Source organism: Carica papaya, chromosome 5 (assembly GCF_054855325.1).
Source record: "Carica papaya isolate Zhongbai chromosome 5, ASM5485532v1, whole genome shotgun sequence".
In the NCBI taxonomy this organism is placed as follows: domain Eukaryota; kingdom Viridiplantae; phylum Streptophyta; class Magnoliopsida; order Brassicales; family Caricaceae; genus Carica; species Carica papaya.
This window is the reverse complement of record NC_142313.1, coordinates 45,030,638-45,051,212: the sequence shown is the minus strand read 5'-3', so window position 1 is coordinate 45,051,212 and position 20,575 is coordinate 45,030,638. Positions and strand designations below refer to the sequence as shown.

General features: G+C 35.9%; 1 protein-coding gene across 2 annotated transcripts; it reads right to left on the bottom strand.

Moving 5' to 3' along the window:
* Nucleotides 1-1,243: 1,243 nt before the first annotated feature.
* LOC110810665 (serine/threonine-protein phosphatase BSL3) lies at nucleotides 1,244-18,598 on the bottom strand. 2 transcript variants are annotated; one of them, XM_022036898.2, is made up of 21 exons: nucleotides 17,687-18,595; nucleotides 16,147-16,207; nucleotides 15,937-16,015; nucleotides 15,746-15,825; nucleotides 15,550-15,644; nucleotides 15,308-15,407; nucleotides 14,499-14,568; nucleotides 12,992-13,093; nucleotides 12,822-12,903; nucleotides 11,888-12,067; nucleotides 10,947-11,217; nucleotides 10,621-10,858; nucleotides 10,348-10,518; nucleotides 5,462-5,700; nucleotides 4,321-4,405; nucleotides 4,126-4,224; nucleotides 3,846-4,045; nucleotides 3,680-3,755; nucleotides 2,303-2,438; nucleotides 2,068-2,207; nucleotides 1,244-1,944 (listed from the first exon to the last, which is right to left on the bottom strand). In XM_022036898.2, exons 1-21 carry the CDS (start codon nucleotides 18,150-18,152, stop codon nucleotides 1,861-1,863), a joined length of 3,054 nt encoding a protein of 1,017 aa, XP_021892590.2. In that variant the 5' UTR covers nucleotides 18,153-18,595; the 3' UTR covers nucleotides 1,244-1,860. The 2 variants fall into 2 exon arrangements, with proteins under 2 accessions (XP_021892590.2, XP_088075422.1); XM_088219296.1 differs by lacking the exons at nucleotides 1,244-1,944; nucleotides 2,068-2,207; nucleotides 2,303-2,438 and adding an exon at nucleotides 2,460-2,950 and having other exon boundaries at nucleotides 17,687-18,598.
* Nucleotides 18,599-20,575: the final 1,977 nt, after the last annotated feature.

Below are 20,575 nucleotides of genomic sequence, written 5' to 3'. Positions count from 1 at the left end.
GCAAGCAATAAGTAAAAATGGTTCTCAAATTTGAAAGGTGAGTGTGTGTGTATATATATATATATATATATATATAGATATATATATGGCTGAAATCGAGAATTACCGAGAACCAGAAGAAAAAAAAAAAAGGAAAAAGGTGAAGCAATATATAGAGTGGGTGGGCATGGTTAGGATGCAATATTATGGTGCTGAGCAAAGACCATACACTCATGTCCCCTGCCAAATCTTTCAAAATCTTCCCAATTATTGCCATAAAAAAAAAAAAAAAAAGGACTCCAATTTTTATCCAAAATAGATACACACACACATATATATATATATGTATACGTATACCCAATTATGGGTAGCTATACCTTACCATGAATATATATATATATATATGTATATATGTATGTGTGTGTGTGTGTGTGTGTTAAAAGTGAGATTTATATACAAAATATTTTAAGTTTACTTTGGAAAATAGATTTTGAATGTTATCAAATTTTAAATCTTGATTTTAAGTAATTTATAAATGAAATAATAATTCAATTATAATATCTCTCTCTGTGTGTATGTATATGTGTGTATATATATATATATATATATAGAAGGTGAGAGAGAGAGAGAGAGAGAGAGAGAGAGATTGATGGGTGGTCCGTACAATTTTTGAGAGAGAGATTTAGATTTGTTGTGAGTTAAGAAGATTGTGTCCGTACAGAGATGAGACACCACCACTCCACTTTGCTTTCTTCTTGTTGGAGTTTTGCTGCAATTAATAAAAACCTTAATTGACTCACTCCCTCACTTTCATGCTACCCTTTTTTTTTTTTATATATACATACATATAATTAAATCATATTGTTTAAAATATATATATATATAGTTCGTATAATATCAACAACCCCACCCAAGTGATGTATCAGTGTAATACTTTTACATACAAAAATTATAATTTATAAAGAACAAGCATTAATCTTCACAGTTTATTATTCATATATATATGTATATATATAGGCTTGAAGTCTTTTAGAATGTCTCGTCCTGTTCGTATGTATTTCTTCTGGGTAAGAGATGCTCACCAAAAACACTTTTTACACATTTGATCTCTCTACATTCTCTGAAATGAAGGCATCAAATACAGAAGCGGGTTTCGTTGCCAGCTTCAGAAATGCAATCTTAACCGATACTATATATAAATATATATATATATATATATGTATGTATAGCCTTCTTAGAGGTTTTTCTAAAGTGAACAAAGGAGTAAGGAAACATGGTAGGACAAAAACCCTCCAAATTTTTTACGTCAGAAGAAAAAAACTTTCTTATCATCACACAGAAAGTTACAATTGTACAAAGCACAATTGAGAATTACACAAAGGCAGCAGCACTTAATATGATACAGAAGGACCAACACAGATTTTCAAGTATAACATATACGCTCACATGTAAGGACCCATGCCCTCTGGGAAAAGGATTTCGAACAAAAAAAATATTAGGCCTAAATCGAGGAGGAAAAAAATATATATATATAAAACTAATTAAGAAAAATACCCACCGCGACCGACCCCACCCAAATAAACCACGACAACGGACCTCTACCTGCATGTCGATCAATTTACAGAGATGGATGGTTCCGTCTTGCAGCTCTTTTTTAGCACATGGGAAAACCTTCTCAGCCACCTGCAAGCTGGTGTACTCAAAAATCCGAATCTTCTCATCCCAAGACCTAATACTACTATCCATGCGGAGAACATGTACATGATCACGAGTTTGGGAAGTCCTGTACGCGGCATTGTGAGTTTTATATAGAACACCAGAAACCTAATGTGGCAGGGGGGACCCCGATAACAAGTGCAAAGTAACAATTGCAGTGAATTACTATATCCAAGCAAGAGAACCCCGATCATTTGCTGCTTGAGGTCGACCTCTAGTTGGTGTAGGTGGTCTGTTAGCATTCAACTCCTGTTTTGCACGGAAAGCAATTGAAATAAAAATAAGTGTAAAAAGTTTTGCACAAATAGAAAGAACCACTGCTCAATTGATCTTTTGATGGAAGTGGGAAAACATTCTAGAAAGTTGCAGCACCTGCATCCATGTATCCTCTATATGGCGTTCTGGTGATGTTTCTGGCGATGAAATTGCTGGTGGTAAAGGATGAATAAGCTTAGGAACCACCACAAGGTCTCTACCCAAAACTAAGATTGCCCCAGCATTATTTGCCGTACCTGCAGTAAAATGCCAGAACAAAAACCACAAAGGCTAAAAGACCATGTTGCATTCCAAAGCCACATGGATGACAATGCAGATCCTGGGAACATACCGCAGTAATTGGTGGCTGAAAATAGCGTAATTAAATGTCCCTGAGCAAAGCGCTCAAAACCATCCATCACACATTCATGTGCACGTACAATCAACTGAAGATCATTGTTGTTGCAAAATTCCATTACACGATCAGGCTGCAAAAGCAAACCCCTTAAGCATAACCCACAAAACAAACGAAATCCCCGATTACAAACTTTTTAACCGCATAATATTTTGGAGCAATATGCGCAAGTAAATAATCCTTCTTGATATAGAACAGGCATGATCCTTACAGGTAAGATAAAACGTAGAAATGCCCCATCTACAAGTGGATCAGCCCCAAAAATCACTAAAGAAATATAGAAGCTAATTTCAAATTTGGAATTTACTATGTAGACTGCACGAATTTATTGAACATTGGGATTCTGAAGAAACCTAGAGCATATATACTCAACTTCATCTGACAATCAAGAGAACTTTCTTCATACAAACAGTAGAGCCCAAATGTCATGTCACTCCATCGAACTTACTTTAACTGATTTCTGTTCTAACCATCAGACAGCATTCACTAAATTATTGGGTTAAAATGACTGCTAGAGACCCATACTTGATGTGAAATTACCAAGCTCATTCAGCAAGTTACGGTGCTTGCTTAAAATTAAGATACCTACACATTGCAAACCCATTAAAGACCGGAGGTTGGATTAAGGCAAAATGTGAGTACTACAGGATCCCGGAACGACAATCCATGAATTTCAGAAAGTGAATCTCATAAATGCAGATGCAACAGCTCCAAGCAGCAGAATGCAATTCATAAAAACTGCTTTGCTCAAGCTAACCTGCCTCTTATCACAAATTAAAGAACTGCTTTACTTGGCCTAACATGCCTCATCATTTACAGATACTAAACCTTCTATGCATGCATTTTTATATTTCGAAATCCCTTAGTTTATGGTACCATCGATGTCTAACTAAATTCAACATTTCTCAAAAGAATTAGTACCCAAACTGTCTTTGGAAGACCAAAATATACATATACACTTAGCTTCAAAAGGACCTAAAATTTGCTATACATGTCATTGTTTGTGAGAATTTATATTAAAATAAAATTGTTATCCAGCAAAATTCTTAATATTGAGAAATCTCACAAATAAATCTTATATCCTATTTGGACTATTCATAGACATTTACATCCATGCACCAAGTGATATCATAGAATTAAATCAACTTAAAAAATACAAACCCCTTTTTATCAACTGAAATTTATTTCGAAAAAAGTTTTGTTATCATCCTTGCTTGCAGATGTTTATACCATATAGTGGAAATTTAAGGCAGCAGAAAATCCTAAGATAGCGAAAATAAATCAAAAACAAATAAAAGAAATTAAAAAACTCACCCCAAAAGTAACCAATCCCGGCCCTCTAGCATTTGGTCGCAATCCTTCCACACTGTCATTCTCTGTTGGATCAGACCTAAGAGATAATCATAACAAAATTTTATTGGCAAATGGATTATGATAAAATAACCACAATGGCAAGTAACCAACAGAGGTATGCACTCACCACAATAAATCCATAAGCACAATGGAACCTGCTTCCATTGTAATTGGGCGCTGAAGATTCTCAATTTGTTCCACATGATTTATAGAGCGACCAATACCACCATGCATACATATAATTTTCTTCTCAATTAGTGCTGCCAGAGGAAGCCAATTGAACAAACGATTTATTCGATGCCATGCCCAGATTCCATCTCTCTCACCCTGTTTATTAAGACATCAATTTAATAATTGCATCTCGATAATGGACGACAGACATTTTTCAAATGCAAACTAAATAATACCATGCGTTCAATGCACTCAATTCGGAAGCCAAAGAGCGCATTGATATCTGCAGCTTCATGATTCCCACGAATTAAATGTACATTGTGGGGATACTCAACCTGCAACATCGAATTACAAAATCAAGCCACAGAAAGTCTGATAAGGACGAGGAGAAAGATCAGAAACACAAAAATGAGAACCAACCCAAAAGGTACCTTCAAGGCGAGCAAAAGAGCAATTGTTTCCAGGCTGTGCTGGCCCCGATCAACATAATCTCCTAGAAAGAGATAATCGATATACCTGATAGTCATTCATACATCAGAGACAAGGCATTAAATAAAGGTTTCTTCTACAAGGTATTAAATATAGATTTAAAAGGAAAATAACAGAGAGCTGAAAGCTCCTGTTTTTATTTCAGATAACCAGTGAAACACAAAATTTAGCTATCCACCGTAAACCTGTTTCAATGAAAAAGTGCTGACTTCTTTTATGTTTTGATTAAGGGATGATTTATAGCTGACATTATTTTGTGTTTGTCCAAGTAATTACTACAAGAAATATTTGACATTTCCTTTGTACTCATGATGGTGACCTAATGCACTTGAGTACTTCAACTAGATTTCAGTTTATTTATGTTATTCAAAATAGAACAGTTAAGGTTTTTATTTCCTTATCAGACACATGCAGGTTTTTCACTTTGTGCTGTGTTAGTACGCTATAATAAAAGTACTTCAACCACTTATGTTATATGCCATCACATGCAGAATGATTCACTTAAACAAGTCAACACATTTACAAACCATATTACTAAGAGAAACAGTAGCCTAAACAATATAGTACTACCAACCCTGAAGAAGGTTCACTTGCCACCCAATAACCCACTACTCCCAGAGACTCATTCTTATACCATCACCATTGCTCCGACCACCCACATTGAATCATCATAACTGAAAGAGCCTATGCCATTCATTTGACACAAAGTCTAACCCCTCTATAACAACCACCGCCTCCCTACCATAGACGCCATTACCACCTGATCCATCATTACCAACCAATTCCACCCGCCATACTCTCACGAATGTGTAATTACCCTGACCACACCACTGAACAACTAATTGAATAGTTATTCATAGATAAACCTACAATAGAGAAACTTAACCAAAAATCATTCCAGAGTAATTAAGAGCAGAAACCAATGAATGCAAATACAAACTACATTTTGCACAATTAATTGCAAAGATGTTTTTACTAGGACATTCGAGATGAACCCATTGCAGGGGAATGATTGATTGAGAAATAAAACAAATAGGAAATATTCAAGTAATTGTATAAGAAAATGCAAGCATAAGTACTTACGCTATGTCACCAGCTGTTGATGGGGCACCATACTCATCAAAAAGACGCATGAGATCCCCAAATTGTCCATGCAAATCACCAAATATCTTGATCGGAGCCCTAAGTTGTAAAACACTTGGTTCACTTGCAAATATCCTCTCCGCATTGTCACAAAGATCTGCTATTTCATTGCAATCTAAGAAAAATTGACGGCGAACTGGAGGTTTCCATCCACGAGGCTTTAAAAGATGTGCGATGACCTGGTAACAAAAGAAAAAAGGCCTTCAATTAAAATTAAGTGCCAAAGGGCATAGCAGATAAAGGAAGTTATCTTGATAGGTAAGATGGTTCACCTAAAACCCAAAATGGAGGCATAACCCACATAGCAGGAGGTATATAACACCTAACAAAAATTCACCTCTTATAACTTAAGCATCCTAAATAATTCAAGAACAAAGAAGTTCAGCACAAAGCTGAATTAAAAAACCAATAAAATTCTTTTTAATGATCGAGACTCAAGCAAACACCATTTGCACCAAATATAAAACATAAGCATGCAACGAGATGCTTCAAAAGGATGAATATCTACTTTAGATGCACCAAGATGATGGAGCAGGAAAGGAATCAACAATGGACATTCTCAGATGACCAACATTACCGATCAGGCTGTCTAACAGGAGCATGTCATCAGCCACTGACATTATCCATCAGGTGATCCTTTGTTAAAATCTATGCACTGAAACTAGATGCCTAGATAATAAGGCATCCAAAACTATTATTAATAATGCGTAGATAATAATTCATATCCTACAGGTAGCAATTGCTGAAAAATAAGGTCTAAAGAACATTAGACCTAAAAACAAACATTACTTCCTATCAGACCTACGAATACCATAATGGTACTCTAACAAAAGTGAACAGCTCTAGCACACAAAAAATGTTTGGATTTTTGTACATACACATCTACGACAAGAGAGCCTCATATATTTCTTTGTTTACAGGGTCCAACAAACTTTTCATTTATGCTAAAAGTTCAATGATAAAGCTGTCATGAATAGCCAAGAGAGCAATAGTTTCCAACTGGCAAATAAGTTTCAACTAGTCTTTCCTGTCCCTCTACTATTTTTTGTTGTAATTTTTATCTTCAACCTACAACATTCCTATTGCCAACGCATCTCATGAGACTAACATAGACATCAACATACTGCCTGCCAGATGAATAGGTAGAAGAATCAGAATACTTGCATGCTAAATCCACCAAGTGAAACACATTGAAATTGCATTTATGACCCCAATCAGGCTTCAAGAAACAATATGTTTGTTCTGTGCACTAAGTTTTTCCAGTACTCGTTCTCTCCAACTATTTTGGGGCCATACTCAATTATTTGCAGCTAGAATTTGCACCCTCTCCCGACACTATAAAGGCTGCCCATGCGTTCAACCTGCTCCTCATAGAAAGTGCAAGCATCACGAACAATGTTTTATTCTGCATCCTTGCAAATTTCTTACGTGTACTCTTTTTAAATAACTTGCAATTGAGACTCTGAGGCCTCCAAAGTCCCGAACCCATTTTAACTCCTCGAAGGTGCTTTTTCTTTTTTTTCCCTCCATTGCATCTCCATAAGAATTATTTGGTACTAACAAAAAGTGAGGAGAATGAATAGTGAAAGGAAAGTGTTACTGAGAAGAGAGTGCATAAGATGGGTGCTTGTGAAATCAAAAGATCCAGATCAAATTTAACAGCCAAATAGAAAATGGGGGAGAACGGGAAAGGAAAAATAACTCCAGTCTCGTTCTTTTTCTTTTTCTTTATTGAATTTGAGGTCCAGCTTCCAAGAGCAGCAAAAGCTTGTGTACTTATGCTTGTAAACGAATGGTGAAGATTAAAATGATCATATAAATAAATATGACAGAGTACCTGTTATGATTCTGGGAACAGGATCTTGTCACTGGACGGTTAACAACAAAGTTATCTTTTAACAAAGGGTTAACACCCTTGTTCTTATTGCGAGAGCGATCTATTTTATGAAAATATATTACAATTCATCAAAGGAAACAGCTAACTTGGATCTCATTAGAGAGAGCTCCAATTTCGTAGTTTAAAATAATATTCTGACTTGATTTATTAATAACAAAAATACTCTTTTTATAAATGTTATAATTCTTATTTAGAAATCTTAATCTAATTAGAAATGCAAATCTAATTAGCAATACTCTACTAAAATATTGAAAATCCTATACTATTTAACAATCCAATATTAATGAAAAATTATATATTATTTAGCAATCTAATGGTAATTAAGATTTCAACTATTTAGAAATCTAATATTAATTAAAATTTCAATTATTTAATTGAACTTCAACCTCCTATTTAGTCGTTGTCTTGCCTTCTATATTTATGCCCTACAAATACATTCATAACATTACTCCCCTCCTGATTTTCAGGCTTGTCCTCAAGTTTGAAGTTTGAATATAGTTGACTCGTTGGTTTTCTTGTTGTACAGTGTCGCTTTCAATCTCGAGCCAGAATAGCTTTTTATATTGGTGACCCGAAACAAATGGCTCATTGCAGTTATAACACAATCCCTTCAATTTCCTTTCTATCATCTTTGCCCTTATTAGTTTCTTTACAATTGGAGATGAAGCATTACTAGATTATGTCATAATGTTGCTATTATGTAGAACTGGTGTTTCTTGAACTGAATTGTTAGGCTTGCCCATAGATTGGTCACTATAATTGCATTTGGCCATCGCCCACAACTATTATTTTCTTTCAAAAACTCTACTCATGCTCATTGCGTGCACAAGAGTGGCGGGTGTTTGCATCTCGACCTCTAAGCGGAAACAATTGATTAGTCTTGTTTTGACCAAACTTACATGCTGATCAACTTAAACGAACTTGTTTGCTCTTGCCAAGTTTTCTTGGAATTGCCTCTGGTAGTCCTCAACTAATTCCGTATGTTTCAAGTTTACCAATTCTCCAAACGTGTTACTTCCAACTGGCGGCCCAAATCTCAGAGAACAATAATCTTTGAATCCAGTCCAGTTGAGTGTAGGTTGTTCAGATTCTAATTGGTGGTACCACAATTGCCCCTCTCCAAGCATATAGAAGGCAACCAATCCCACCTTGTCCCATTCCGACGTGTATTGGTTGGGCAAAAAAATCTTTCACACCGATGCAACCATATTAGGAGATCTTCAAAATCGTCGAACATTGGAAAGTCTAACTTGGTGTAGCAAGAAACAACTGTATTACCTGAAGGGTTGTTTGCATTCCGCAACTGACTTATGGTATGAAACGCTTGAGGTGGCTGCTCCTAGGGGTGGTTGCTGCTTGCAATCCCTTTTGATTCTGTCTGTTTGCCTGTCGAGATTGAACTAGTCAAAATCTCTTTGAATTGTGAGGATAAATCCCGCAACTGGCTGCTCAATCACCTTTCAATCTCCATGGTTCGTGCTTCGTTTGCGGTCAGGGCTTCTTGGAGTATCAATCTCATATCTTCTTTTGTTGCAGAGTTGCCCATTGTGTTAGACTATGATTCCAATTTGTTATGATTTTGGGACCAAGATCTTGTTATTAGGCAGTTAACAACAAAGTCGTCTTCTAACAAATGGTTAACACCATTATTCTCATTGCGATGGCTACCTATTTTATGAAAATAAATTACAGCTCATCAAAGGGAGCTGCTACCTTAGATCTTGTTTTTTTTTTTTTTGTGAATAACTACCTTAGATCTTGTTGGAAATAACTTCAATCTCGAAAGTTTAAAATAATATTCTGATTTATTTTTATTAATAGCAAACATACCCTTTTTATAAAGAGGTTATAATTCTTATTTCAAAATCTTAATCTAATTAGAATTCTAAATCTAATTAGAAATACTCTATTAAAATATTGAAAATCCTATACTATTTAGGAATTCAATATTACTGAAAAATTACATATTATTTAAAAATAAAATACTAATTAGAATTCCAACTATTTAAGAATCTAATACTAATTAGGATTTCAACTATTTAATTGAACTTCAACCTTTTATTTAGTCGTTGTCTTGCCTTCCATATTTATGCCCAACAAATACGTCCATAACAATACCCCATGAAATAGATGTGGCTTTGTTGAAGTTATTAGACGCAAAGCTCTTAGGATAGGGGACCACCAACAAGTGAAAGACACAAAGACAATAAGAGTCCAACACGTTGTCTATGGCTATCTAATGGCTACAAAAACAAACAGTTACTTGAACCAACCCTATTCAAGGAGGCTCTAAATCAATGGAGACATCGTGTTGGAGACTAACAACTGTCCCTCCTATATATGGGATGCGTTATCACTAAGCTGAGTCCCATAGTAAATTCTGTTTGCATTGTGATGTGGCTTTGAGGCATCGGATAGATTGTTTTACACTTCCATCTCGCATTGGGTTTTCCCCTCTTGAATGCTTCATCTCTTCCTATTTCAGAAGAATAAGAAGAGTAGAATACTTCAGAGAGGGGAGCTTTTTGCAAGGACATGGATGATGAGTTGGAGAGCTCTTTAGAAACCATTTCCTACCTTCCCAATTGCTGTGGGATAGGCTTACCTCTTCTTTCCGGATTAAAGCTCATACAAATTGTAGGAATACCACTTTGGCTATTCTACAAAGAGATTGAGTAGCGTTGTGATTGAATTTCTGTTTTCTCTTTCTTTTTAGGATCCATATCATTCATTAACATACTTTTTTCTTTTCTCACTGTATTATTTACTTCTTTCTCTATCAAAAAGAAAAAAAAACAATTAGCAATTTGCAATATTGCAATAACAAACAAACAATAACTTTCTATTGATGTATGATGCATGCCACATGCTCGGCTACTCCATATCATGGCAGAATACAAATACCTAACGATTTTGTGAGATGTTCTACCTTTTTTGGTACACTGTTGATGGACATCTGCCGGTCTAGTAGTTTTCTTGCTGCTGTTGCACTTTCTGGGGTCCCATAGCTGACACGTCTACCTTCATTTTCAAACTGATCAATTGAAAGCTGTCTAACCATGCCACCTAAAGCTCCACCAGTCTCTGCAGCTACAACCACCTAACAACACAAGTAACAGATATTAAATACAAAACCACATGAAGAACACACTCAGAAACTGAATCCACATCATGTTCATGAGTATCAACTTCTGATACTAACAGCTCTATGATGCAGACGAACTCCAGGTGGAGCAACATTGTTAGATACCGCAGAATCTGGCTTTATTAAGGAAGTTATCTGTTTGCCACTTGGGGTAGCCTCAGCACCACGATCCCTGTCAGGGAGTTCAACTTCACCATTAACTTGCCGAGCTTTGGCAGCAGCCAAAGTGGCACTGATAGCCTCAGCTTCTGCAGCTGATGCTTCAACCAAATATTCAACACCTTTGCTCAGTCTCCTGCACCATAATTTGCACCAAATGATTCCTTAGATGGGGTGAGAAAGACACATTTGTGGCAGACAAGGATACAATTTAAGTAGCTTACCGGGATCCCTGAAGCATAGCATTTTCAGTGCTTATATCAGTATACATGTCACCATTTACAGGAGGAGCAACAGGGTTCCCCAGCACAACAGCACCATCGGGAGCCGCATCAGGCATTTGTCTTGTTCTTTCATCAATGAACCCATACCTCCCTGGTAACCGCCCTGGTGCTACATTAGTAGCAGCAGCTGCAGCTGCAGCATGAGAAGCAGCAGATGTTGTTTCAGCAGCAGCAAGATCTTCAGCAACAAGTAGGTCATCAAGTAACACCCCTGTAGAATTTGTACAATACACTACTATGTTAGCAAATTACCAACGCCAAAAGTTCTCGGAATATGAATTGCATAACTCATACATGGGAAAAGGAAAACTAACCTAGTATCTTGTTGTGAAGAAAACTTTCTCACATTATCAAGCAAAAATAATATCCTTCACAATTTACATAAAGATTTCAACATGCCAATAAAAATGATAATTATGCAATAACTGTTTAGCAAGTCTTCTTTTTTCTGAGAAGTTGTTTCCAAATTCTTGTGCACACCCAAAGTTCTTATAGTTAGCAACAGACTATTAATTAATAATTATCGCTTGACACAACATTTGGATTTATCTAAAAGGTATGTACTTTCAGTAAAAAAGATTAAAATCCCAAGGAACTCTAGCATCCTAGCCCAAACAATCTTTTCAATTTTAGAAGTAAAAACGTTCTCCTGAGAATTATGAACAAAAAAGGCTTAGTATCTTCTCCCTGTTCAAGCACCTTGGCAAAAGCTTAGCTTAAACCTTCCAAATGTAACCCTGGACCTTTCCAACCCAATACCTTATCCTTTCTTCAGATGAAGATTAACCTAATTTATCAAAATTCTATTTAAGCATTTTAGCCAGAAACCATTAAAAGAAAAAACAGATGTTAAAATGCTTGAAGAAATAGACTGATCTTACCCCCACGTAAACCACCATAGATAAATATTAAATCCCCAACTGCAGCAGCAGCATGTCTGCAACGCCTTGTTAACTCAACTGAAGCATCTCCGCCAGCTGCATCAGCACTATATCTGCCTGTTCTGGGACTAGTAATAACAGATTTCGTATCACACCAAACACCAGCTGCAGTATCCAAGACTGTACAAGAGAAAAAGAGGAATCAGCCAACATAGATGGATGAAGAATCACTATAAACCAAACTTCATGTACATACAAGTATACCAAATGATATAAAGATAAAACTGACAATTCCAGAAGTAATGTTTTGCCTTTTCCGCTTTGATAAACCCCAGGAATTTCATTTTTTATCATTCAAATGAAAATACCAACTTTGTCGCAGACTTCCTTACAAGAATCAGAAATTATTACATTTTCGAAAAGCTTTAGATGGAAGACATTAAAGTGAACAAATGCATAAAAACATTGCCACAGAACCATTGTCAGCCAGACTGAATGTTACAGATGCATGCTCGTCTTAGCTTTTACCGTCTAGCATCTGTCGTCCTCCTAGTTATGATAAAATTGGGTCTATGAGGCAAAAGTGTTTGCTTTGATCAAATAACATCCATAATTTCTCTCTGTGCAGAAAAATACAATTCAAAACTATGACAATTCTTGATAAGTAAAGTATTGTGCATTTTCTCTAATTACCAAAAGCCATAACCCAATGCAGTTATAGTGGCCAAAGTATTCCTATCCTCAACTTCAGCAAATGACAGAAGTTAAAATGCAAATATTTGTCTAATCTTGCTTCTAAGACCTTCATACAGCATGGGAAAACATAGATTCCTACATATACATCCAGAAGTAAATTTACAATTTTTATATAAAGTCACCCTCACGCATGCCACAGCCCAGAAATCTACAGTTCACAAATATGATAACCAACTACCTGCAACACTTGATGAATCTTCTACCATGCGTCCACCGCCAAGTGCCCCTCCAGACACATGAAGTCGTGCATTAACAAATACCTAGAATATTGTAAGCAAGTTATTTACTTGCCAGAAAATAGAGGAGAGATAAAGCTAAGAGGAAATATAAGTTTAAAGCAAAACTCACAGCTGCATGTTGATATCTCGCAGATGGAGAGACACCAGGAGCTATGGCCCATTCCCATCGACCATCCCTATGTTTAGCAAGTCCATATGCGCTTGCCAAAGGCTGTCAACACCAAAGAGGACGCGCAAACACCATAAAGCTGATCAACTAAATGAGAATTTACAATTTTTTTTTTAAAATAAAAGAGAAATAGTATTATTATGCATAAAGGTACCAAGGGGATACCACCCGAAAACACAAAATTACAAGTCGATCAGGTGGTCCATGACAGCCCCAATATCTTCCCAATCTATTATGTCATTACCAATCAAAATAGAAGCAGAAGTATGAATCCATCTATCCCTAATATTTATAATATCAGTTTCAATACCCTCAAAAGCCCTAACATTTTTCTACCTCCAAACAACCCACATAATAGAAAATGAAATAAGGGAAAATTTACAATAATCACTAGTATATAAAAGAACTTATAATATTATGTAAAACACCGATTTATACAACAAACAAATACAAATAAGACCAACAAGTAAGAAGAGGGAGCAACTTCAATATTAATATGAAACACATTCAAAATACAAATATATCACGTGTAAGAATAGAGAATAAATACATAAAATACATATATCTTTATTTAAAAAAAAAAACAAATATCTTATTACATATAAATGGATACTCAGTTTAAACATAGTCCTTAAGAAAGAAAATCAATGAATTCCAAATAACCTTTATATCAACATGAAGCTCTTAAATTATGAATGCATTATCTACTTTAGCTATAGCCCCTTAAAGAAATATATTGTCTATGGCACATTTAATTCTTGTTGTCACTAGTCCAATTACATAACCAAAACTAACCGTGAAAACACTAAACGAACCCAAATCATCCCCAAGATGTCTTTCTCAACTTACTTTATAATATGTGGTAACTACACGAGAAATGATAAATGAAGAACATTTGAATGCTAAAAGAAGGATAAAGGCCCTTCTTTGTCAAGATAAACAGGAAAACTCTAAAACGTTTAGATTAGAGAGCAATAGCAAACCACAGAAAATTTGAGAAGAGAGGAAAAACTATTGAAGTTGATAAAGAATGACTTCCCATACTCCAAGCAACCCCTGCTTGGAATGTTTATTTTAAATATTAGAATGTTTATTTTATCCCCTTCCCAACAGCGACCAAATGGAGGGAGATGTAGAGAAAAAGAGTTTGAAATATTTTAGAAATTCTCAATCAAGAAAATAGTCAAGACCATCCAAACAAAAAATAGACAGGTACAGTTACAAGGAAGCAAAAAACTCTAAAAGTCAAATTAGTTTATAAATTTCTTTCTAAATGATAATTTTTAGATAAATGTGCTCGCGAGTATATATTCGCTATTCATTTATTTACTACGGATTGTAGCCAAGATGTCTATTGCAATCACTGTTGAATTAAAACCAGCCACATTATCTGCTAATTAATCTCCAGCAGAAGAAAAACATGCAAATTTGAAGTTTTCCAACTAACCACACTACTTGCATCTCTCCCTCCACAAAGCAGAAGAAGGCCATCGGAACGTGCACTTGCAGTTGCATACCTAGTAAGACAAAGTAAACAAGGCTTGAATTGAAAAAATCATGAACGAATCGTGAAGTCAATGGAAAAAAGAATGAGAATCAGATAAAATATCTTCCTTTTATGGAAAAAGAAAATGTGCATAACTCACACACAGAGCTAAAGTAGGAAGTAGGTATAAAAAGAGAGAATTGAAAAGAAAACTTCTCGCGTTTCACACAGATACCCTCCTTCATAGTGTCCTAAGTCTTTGCATAACATGGTCAAACATAAAGTAATAGCTTTTTAAATTTCATAAAACAACCTTTACTTTCAGAAATGAAGAATACCATCAAAATCATCAACTTCCAAGTAATAGTATCACCAGGTTACATTATTATGTGGCCACTGCACCCGGAAATAGATAATTAACTTCGTGGTGAAAGCTAGAAGCACAAATAAGGTAACTTCAACAAACTGATATCTCCAGCAAGTTAAATCACCCACTAAAGTATGGCAGAATCGCAAAAAAGGTTCTAAAATTCACATGAGTTCCCAAATGAACACAGGTCAGTTTAAAAGATACATGAAGGGAATACTCTGAACATTTTTGAATGGAAGCTCACAAAAGAAAGAAAGAAAAGATGCAAAAGCTAAATTTTCCTAACCTAAAAAGAATAATAAAGAATATTATCCATCGAGGATTTCAAATTTTGTGCCAGTACAAAAGTGAGAGAGAGAAAAAAAAAAGAGAAAGAGACAGAGAGAGAAAGAGAGTTTACATGCAAGGAGGAGGACCTTCGCCTTCTGGTTCCAACTTCCGCCATTCATAAGGTTTGGCGGCTGTGTCCAACGCCCATACATCAGCCAAAGGTCGTTTTCCTAAAAGCACACAGTATCTTTATTTAAAATCCATACATATGTCAATATACCATCCGCATGTCCACACAAGGTTTAACACTGATAAAGACAGGATATAAAAGTTTAGGGGAAAAATACACTATCAAATGGCTCAATGGCATACCATCATTCCCACCAATTGCCATGAGATACCTTTGCCCCACCAATGCCATCACATGTCCATAACGCGGCCCTGGTCCCGGGCCTTGCACAACAACTCTGAGAAAAATATTATTCATTTTAATTAATAATACGACCATATTGTCATTAAGAAAGAAACGAACAAACAACATGCAAGCATATCCTTCGGGAATCTTAACCTATGCCACCGTGGCCTTGGTTGTGTGAGATCAAGAACGTGAAGATCCTCAGCTGACAAACCAGCAGGTCCAATTCCACCCTGCGGCACAACATTAACTCCCATGGTAAGTAGTAATAACCAACAAACAAATAACCATTTTTCGCTCAGCCAGCCAGAACAGATTTATGTGATAATGCGCTGCTCATATACCTGAATAACTACCATGGTTCCAACAGCAGTTGCCACATGTGCAGCTCTTGGTGTGGGTGGTTCTCCATAAGGAGTGATCCTGTATCATGAACTCACTTTCAGTGCCGAATTAACAGCAAAGAGGGAGGGGAAAGAGGGAAAGAGGTAGTAGAGTACTTTTTGGGTATAGCTACAGGTTCATGAAACAATAATTCTTCGATCCATGCTTACCTAGACCATTTATTTGTTAGCACATCATAACAGTGCACATCTGCAGTGGCACCTGCTAGCCCTGAAATTCAAATAAAAATATACCGATTAGAAGTTTAATGCTAGGAATGTTAACCTTGTCGAATTCTAAATTTCTCTTCTTTAGAAATAAATAAAAGGAAAACAAATCAGCGATTCCACAATGAAATATATTTCTATAAATTATATTACGTAATAGATTTTCAAAAACAACGAATCTTATAAAAGTAACGTTGAATTTGTCATTAGATCTATAGGACTTCAAAAGCAACAAACTTACATATGTAAATGGTGAAGTGATTGGAAAATGAAAAATCTTTATCAACTTTGATGGAGCCAAGATTCTTCTTTTTATTTGAACAAAGTCATTTTTCTTTTCAGAAATTAAACAGACTAAGATTCAAGTCCTAACATAAAGATTCATTTTTAACAAAAATAAAACCTAGTCATATATGCTTCAAAATAACTCAAACATATGAAATTTGAAACCAGAAGCAGAACGAAGGTCCTAACTGTATGGCTTAGGAAGTAAGCATAAGAATATGCCCTGTGAATTAGCTATATTTTCACAAAGTTAGGGCTAACCACACCACTTCTATTACTTGGAGGTAACAAGAAGAGACATGGAAGTACGGGTCAGTGGACTTGGTAAAAGTAAGGTATGTGCTAATTTGCAGCTTAGAATCACAAACGATTTAGAACAAGCTTGAACTACTTCGGCTGCATCCCAACTAAGATTAAATATACCACCTAACTGCCATATTGGTCTACAGATGGTTCAGAGAAGTAACATGAGTTAAAAGAACAGTTTACATGGAAATAATGACGTCAGCAGAAGTATAGCTGCACAACCTGTGATAAGCTATGATCAACAGTATCATTAATAACTGCCAGGTGAACGACTTTCGGATTCTATCTTCAACAAGTTTGACAGTGAGCATAAGGCTCCTAATTTTTTTAAGGAAAGAGGAATTTTCTCAAGAAATTTCCAAACAAACAATTTCAACTGAAAATTTGGATAACTGCCAGGTTAACGACTTTCGGATTCTGTCTTCAACAAGTTTGGCAGTGAGATAAGGAATCTTTTTATGGAAAACGGAATTTTCTCAAGAAATTCTCAAACATACAATTTGAACTGAAAAGTTTGCGAACATTGATTTTAACTGATAGTTTTCCAAATGAATGATTCCAAATCTCCGTAATAGAACACGAATCGTCAATTTTCAAATACCTTAATTTAATACAGCCAATCATACGTGACTTAAAGTACACCATGCTGGTTAACAACAAGAACACAAAATGTTGAACAACAAGAAAATAAGTAACATGCTAACATGTGCAGCTTAAAATTATTTGGGCTCCACTTTAGTCAAAGTTCCTCAACAAATTTCAAAATCTGGAAGTAAAATTACTTGGCATCTAAAAGATGCCCAGCTCAAAAAGCATAGAGCAACTAAAACGAGTTACCAAACGGAAAGTAGCAAACAAAACCATGAAATGGAAACAGAGAAAGTAAACTTACTGATGCCAGCGCTTCCAGCTGAAGAAGGAGTTCCCGAAGCAGCAGAATTGCCCTCAAGCGCAGTCGCACCACCGAATAAAATGAGTCTGGGACCAATATAACCAGGAGTCCCCTCCTCCCCTACGGCCGCCACAGCCGTCAAAGTATGCCCGCATCTCGGCCCGGGCCCGTCTTCTTTCTTCTCTATTACAGCATTCACCACGGAATATGTTGGCGCGCATCTCGGGCCGACCACCGGAGTCTGCTGCACCTGCGCCGCCGCAGCAGCAGCGGCGGCCTGCTGTTGAGCTGGTGGAGGCTCCGTACCACCCGCTGGAGATCCACCTCCGGCCGACGAGTGTTCGCCAAGCTGTTGTTGCTGCTGTTGCGGCTCCCTCTCCATCGGTGCCGGAGATTGAGTTCCGCTATGGTTCTGCACCGCCGGATCGTGATCGGCCTCCGGCACCATGGACGAATCCACATCCATTGCTTTACACCTCTTATTACAGCCCTAGCTTAGAGATCGAGCAATAATTCACACGAATTAGCCTCCCTAATCAACATTTCGATTCACTTCCCTTCAAATTTTGAAAATAAATAAAACCACAAACGTCCTACTCCAGCAGATTCACGCAATAGCAAAGATTCCAAAAAGGAAATTTTTAAAAAAAAAAAAAAAAATCCACCTGACAGAAAGCGAAAACCCTAACTAAAGATCGTGCAATCCTCAATTCGAGGAGCAAAAACACCAACAATAACCAAAAAAAAAAAAAAATCGAAGCGTTTTCCGGGAAAATTTTTCCAGGAGAGAGAGAGAATTGAAAATTTTCCCTTTTTAGGTTTTTGGATTCCTTTATTTTTTCCCTCTTTCTCTCTCTCGCTATAACCTCGAAGCGGTCGAGCAAATAGAAAAGAAACGGGACGGAGACAATCTCAAAGCTCGTCTTTCCCCCTTTCCCTTTTACTCAAAAATAAAAAAAAAATAAAAATAAAATGATTGGTGGATTTTCAATTATTATTCGAAAAAATTAATTATTAATTATTAATTTATCAGTAATTAATTGTTATTACCGTGAGTTAACGGTAATCTGTGGACGGAAGAGAATAAATGAAGCCGTAAGTTGACCGACGGAGGGCCTTGACGGCCGTCAAACTACATTGGATGACCGGATTTACCGGGAACGGGATAAACTATTACCGGTGATCACCGGTTCCTGTTTTTAAGGAGGATATTTGCTTTTTTACTAGATATGACCTCCACTTTGCATGCTGTGTGAGATTTTTTTTTTTTTTAATGTTTAAAAGAATTTGTATTTGAGATAAATTCTTATCCAACTACTTTCTGTAAAAATATATTCAATTTTTTAATTATTAATTATTTTTTAATTAAATCTTTTTATACAATTTAGTTTATAAATTTACAATATTTTATAAGACAATATATTAATTATAATAATCTTTATGATTTAAATAAATTAATTAATTATTTTATTAATTTTATTAACATTAATTTTTAAATTTTATAATATATATATATAAGACAACAAAAATCTATAATTTTAAAAAAAATATTCACATTTTTTAAATAACAAATTAAAGTTGTGGAGATGGATGTCCATAAGGTCCAAAGAGCATTGATACCGGTGGAGGATGATCGTTCAGAATTCGATTTTATTGTTGCAGATTGTGGTGCGTTATTATATTAAAAATCAGATGTCTCAGATTAATTGGGTCAAGCAGTAATGTAATATAGTGGCTCATAAGATAACGAGAGTTGATCATCTCTATCCACATTTTCATATATGGGATGTGTTAACTCCGGACTTTGCTATTTTGATGCATGATTAATTAATACAAGCGATTTATTTTCAAAAAAAAAAAGTTGTAACTTAATTGTAACACGATAATAATTTGTAACATGATTAATAATTTCCCATAATAATAATAAAAATCTCAATTTATGTTTAATAGAAGATTATTGATCTTTGAATATTTTGGGTAACAAGATAATTATGTAGAAATTAACAAAAAATAGTAATATAGATAAAGTAATACACCAAAAAGAAAAACATATGTATTATTTGTCGATTCGCTCACATGCTTCATAATTTTAATTTTTAGATTTATATATATAACACGCGGATCCGAAAATATGGACCGAGATAATTTAATATTAACGAATAATGAATTAAAATAATTTAATTTTTACTTTTTTATGTTAATTTTTGGAGAAATTTGGATTTTGGATGAAATTGAAATTTATTTTGGAAACCAGAGTGAAACTGTGAATAAAGAAAGATGTGTTTGAAAGAAAATTTAAAAACAGGAGGTCAAATAACAAAAAGGGGAAATGCGGACTACGTGGGACGGTCACATCAGTAGCAACAATGAGTTAGAATGTGCCGCGTAGCGGATATGCTGGCACGAGTTCCACGTGGGAGCAACGCGGGCGATCCGTGTGCTTGGGTGATCTAACAGCCCACATCCGTTCCTGCTCGCACAAACAGTGAGATCTCAATTCTGCCAAAATTCAAATGGACGACTCTAATCAGCTGTGTGAAGTTCCAATGGTGGGCAATGAACTGGCGAGATTTACTCTGGAGGATCACAATGGACGATCCAAATTTACACACGGATTTGCCTAAACGGATCTCGAATCGGACAACTCTCCTTACTCTACGTCGATATAAATGGACGGTCAGGATCAAAAGAAGAGAGATATTTAAACCTCTATTCGATCAGCTCCTAAAACCCTAGCCGACACCTCTGACCGAAGCAGAAGAAGAAAGGCGGCCAGAGAAAAGCTCAATCATTGGAGGGACACCGTCGTCGCCGCATCGGAGCCACCTCGACGTCGAATAGGTAAAATTCCCCCCCTTCCACTCGGAATTGAATTTCAAACCTCCCACA

Excerpts from the sequence above, each read along its gene's own strand:
- LOC110810665 (XM_022036898.2), bottom strand. The coding sequence starts at position 18,152 with ATGGATGTGGATTCGTCCATGGTGCCGGAGGCCGATCACGATCCGGCG. Across the intron at positions 15,645-15,745 it reads CCAAGGCCACGGTGGCATAG|AGTTGTTGTGCAAGGCCCGG; the intron begins GTTAAGATTCCC and ends TATTTTTCTCAG. Across the intron at positions 2,439-3,679 it reads CGGGATTGGTTACTTTTGGG|CCTGATCGTGTAATGGAATT; the intron begins GTGAGTTTTTTA and ends TTGCTTTTGCAG.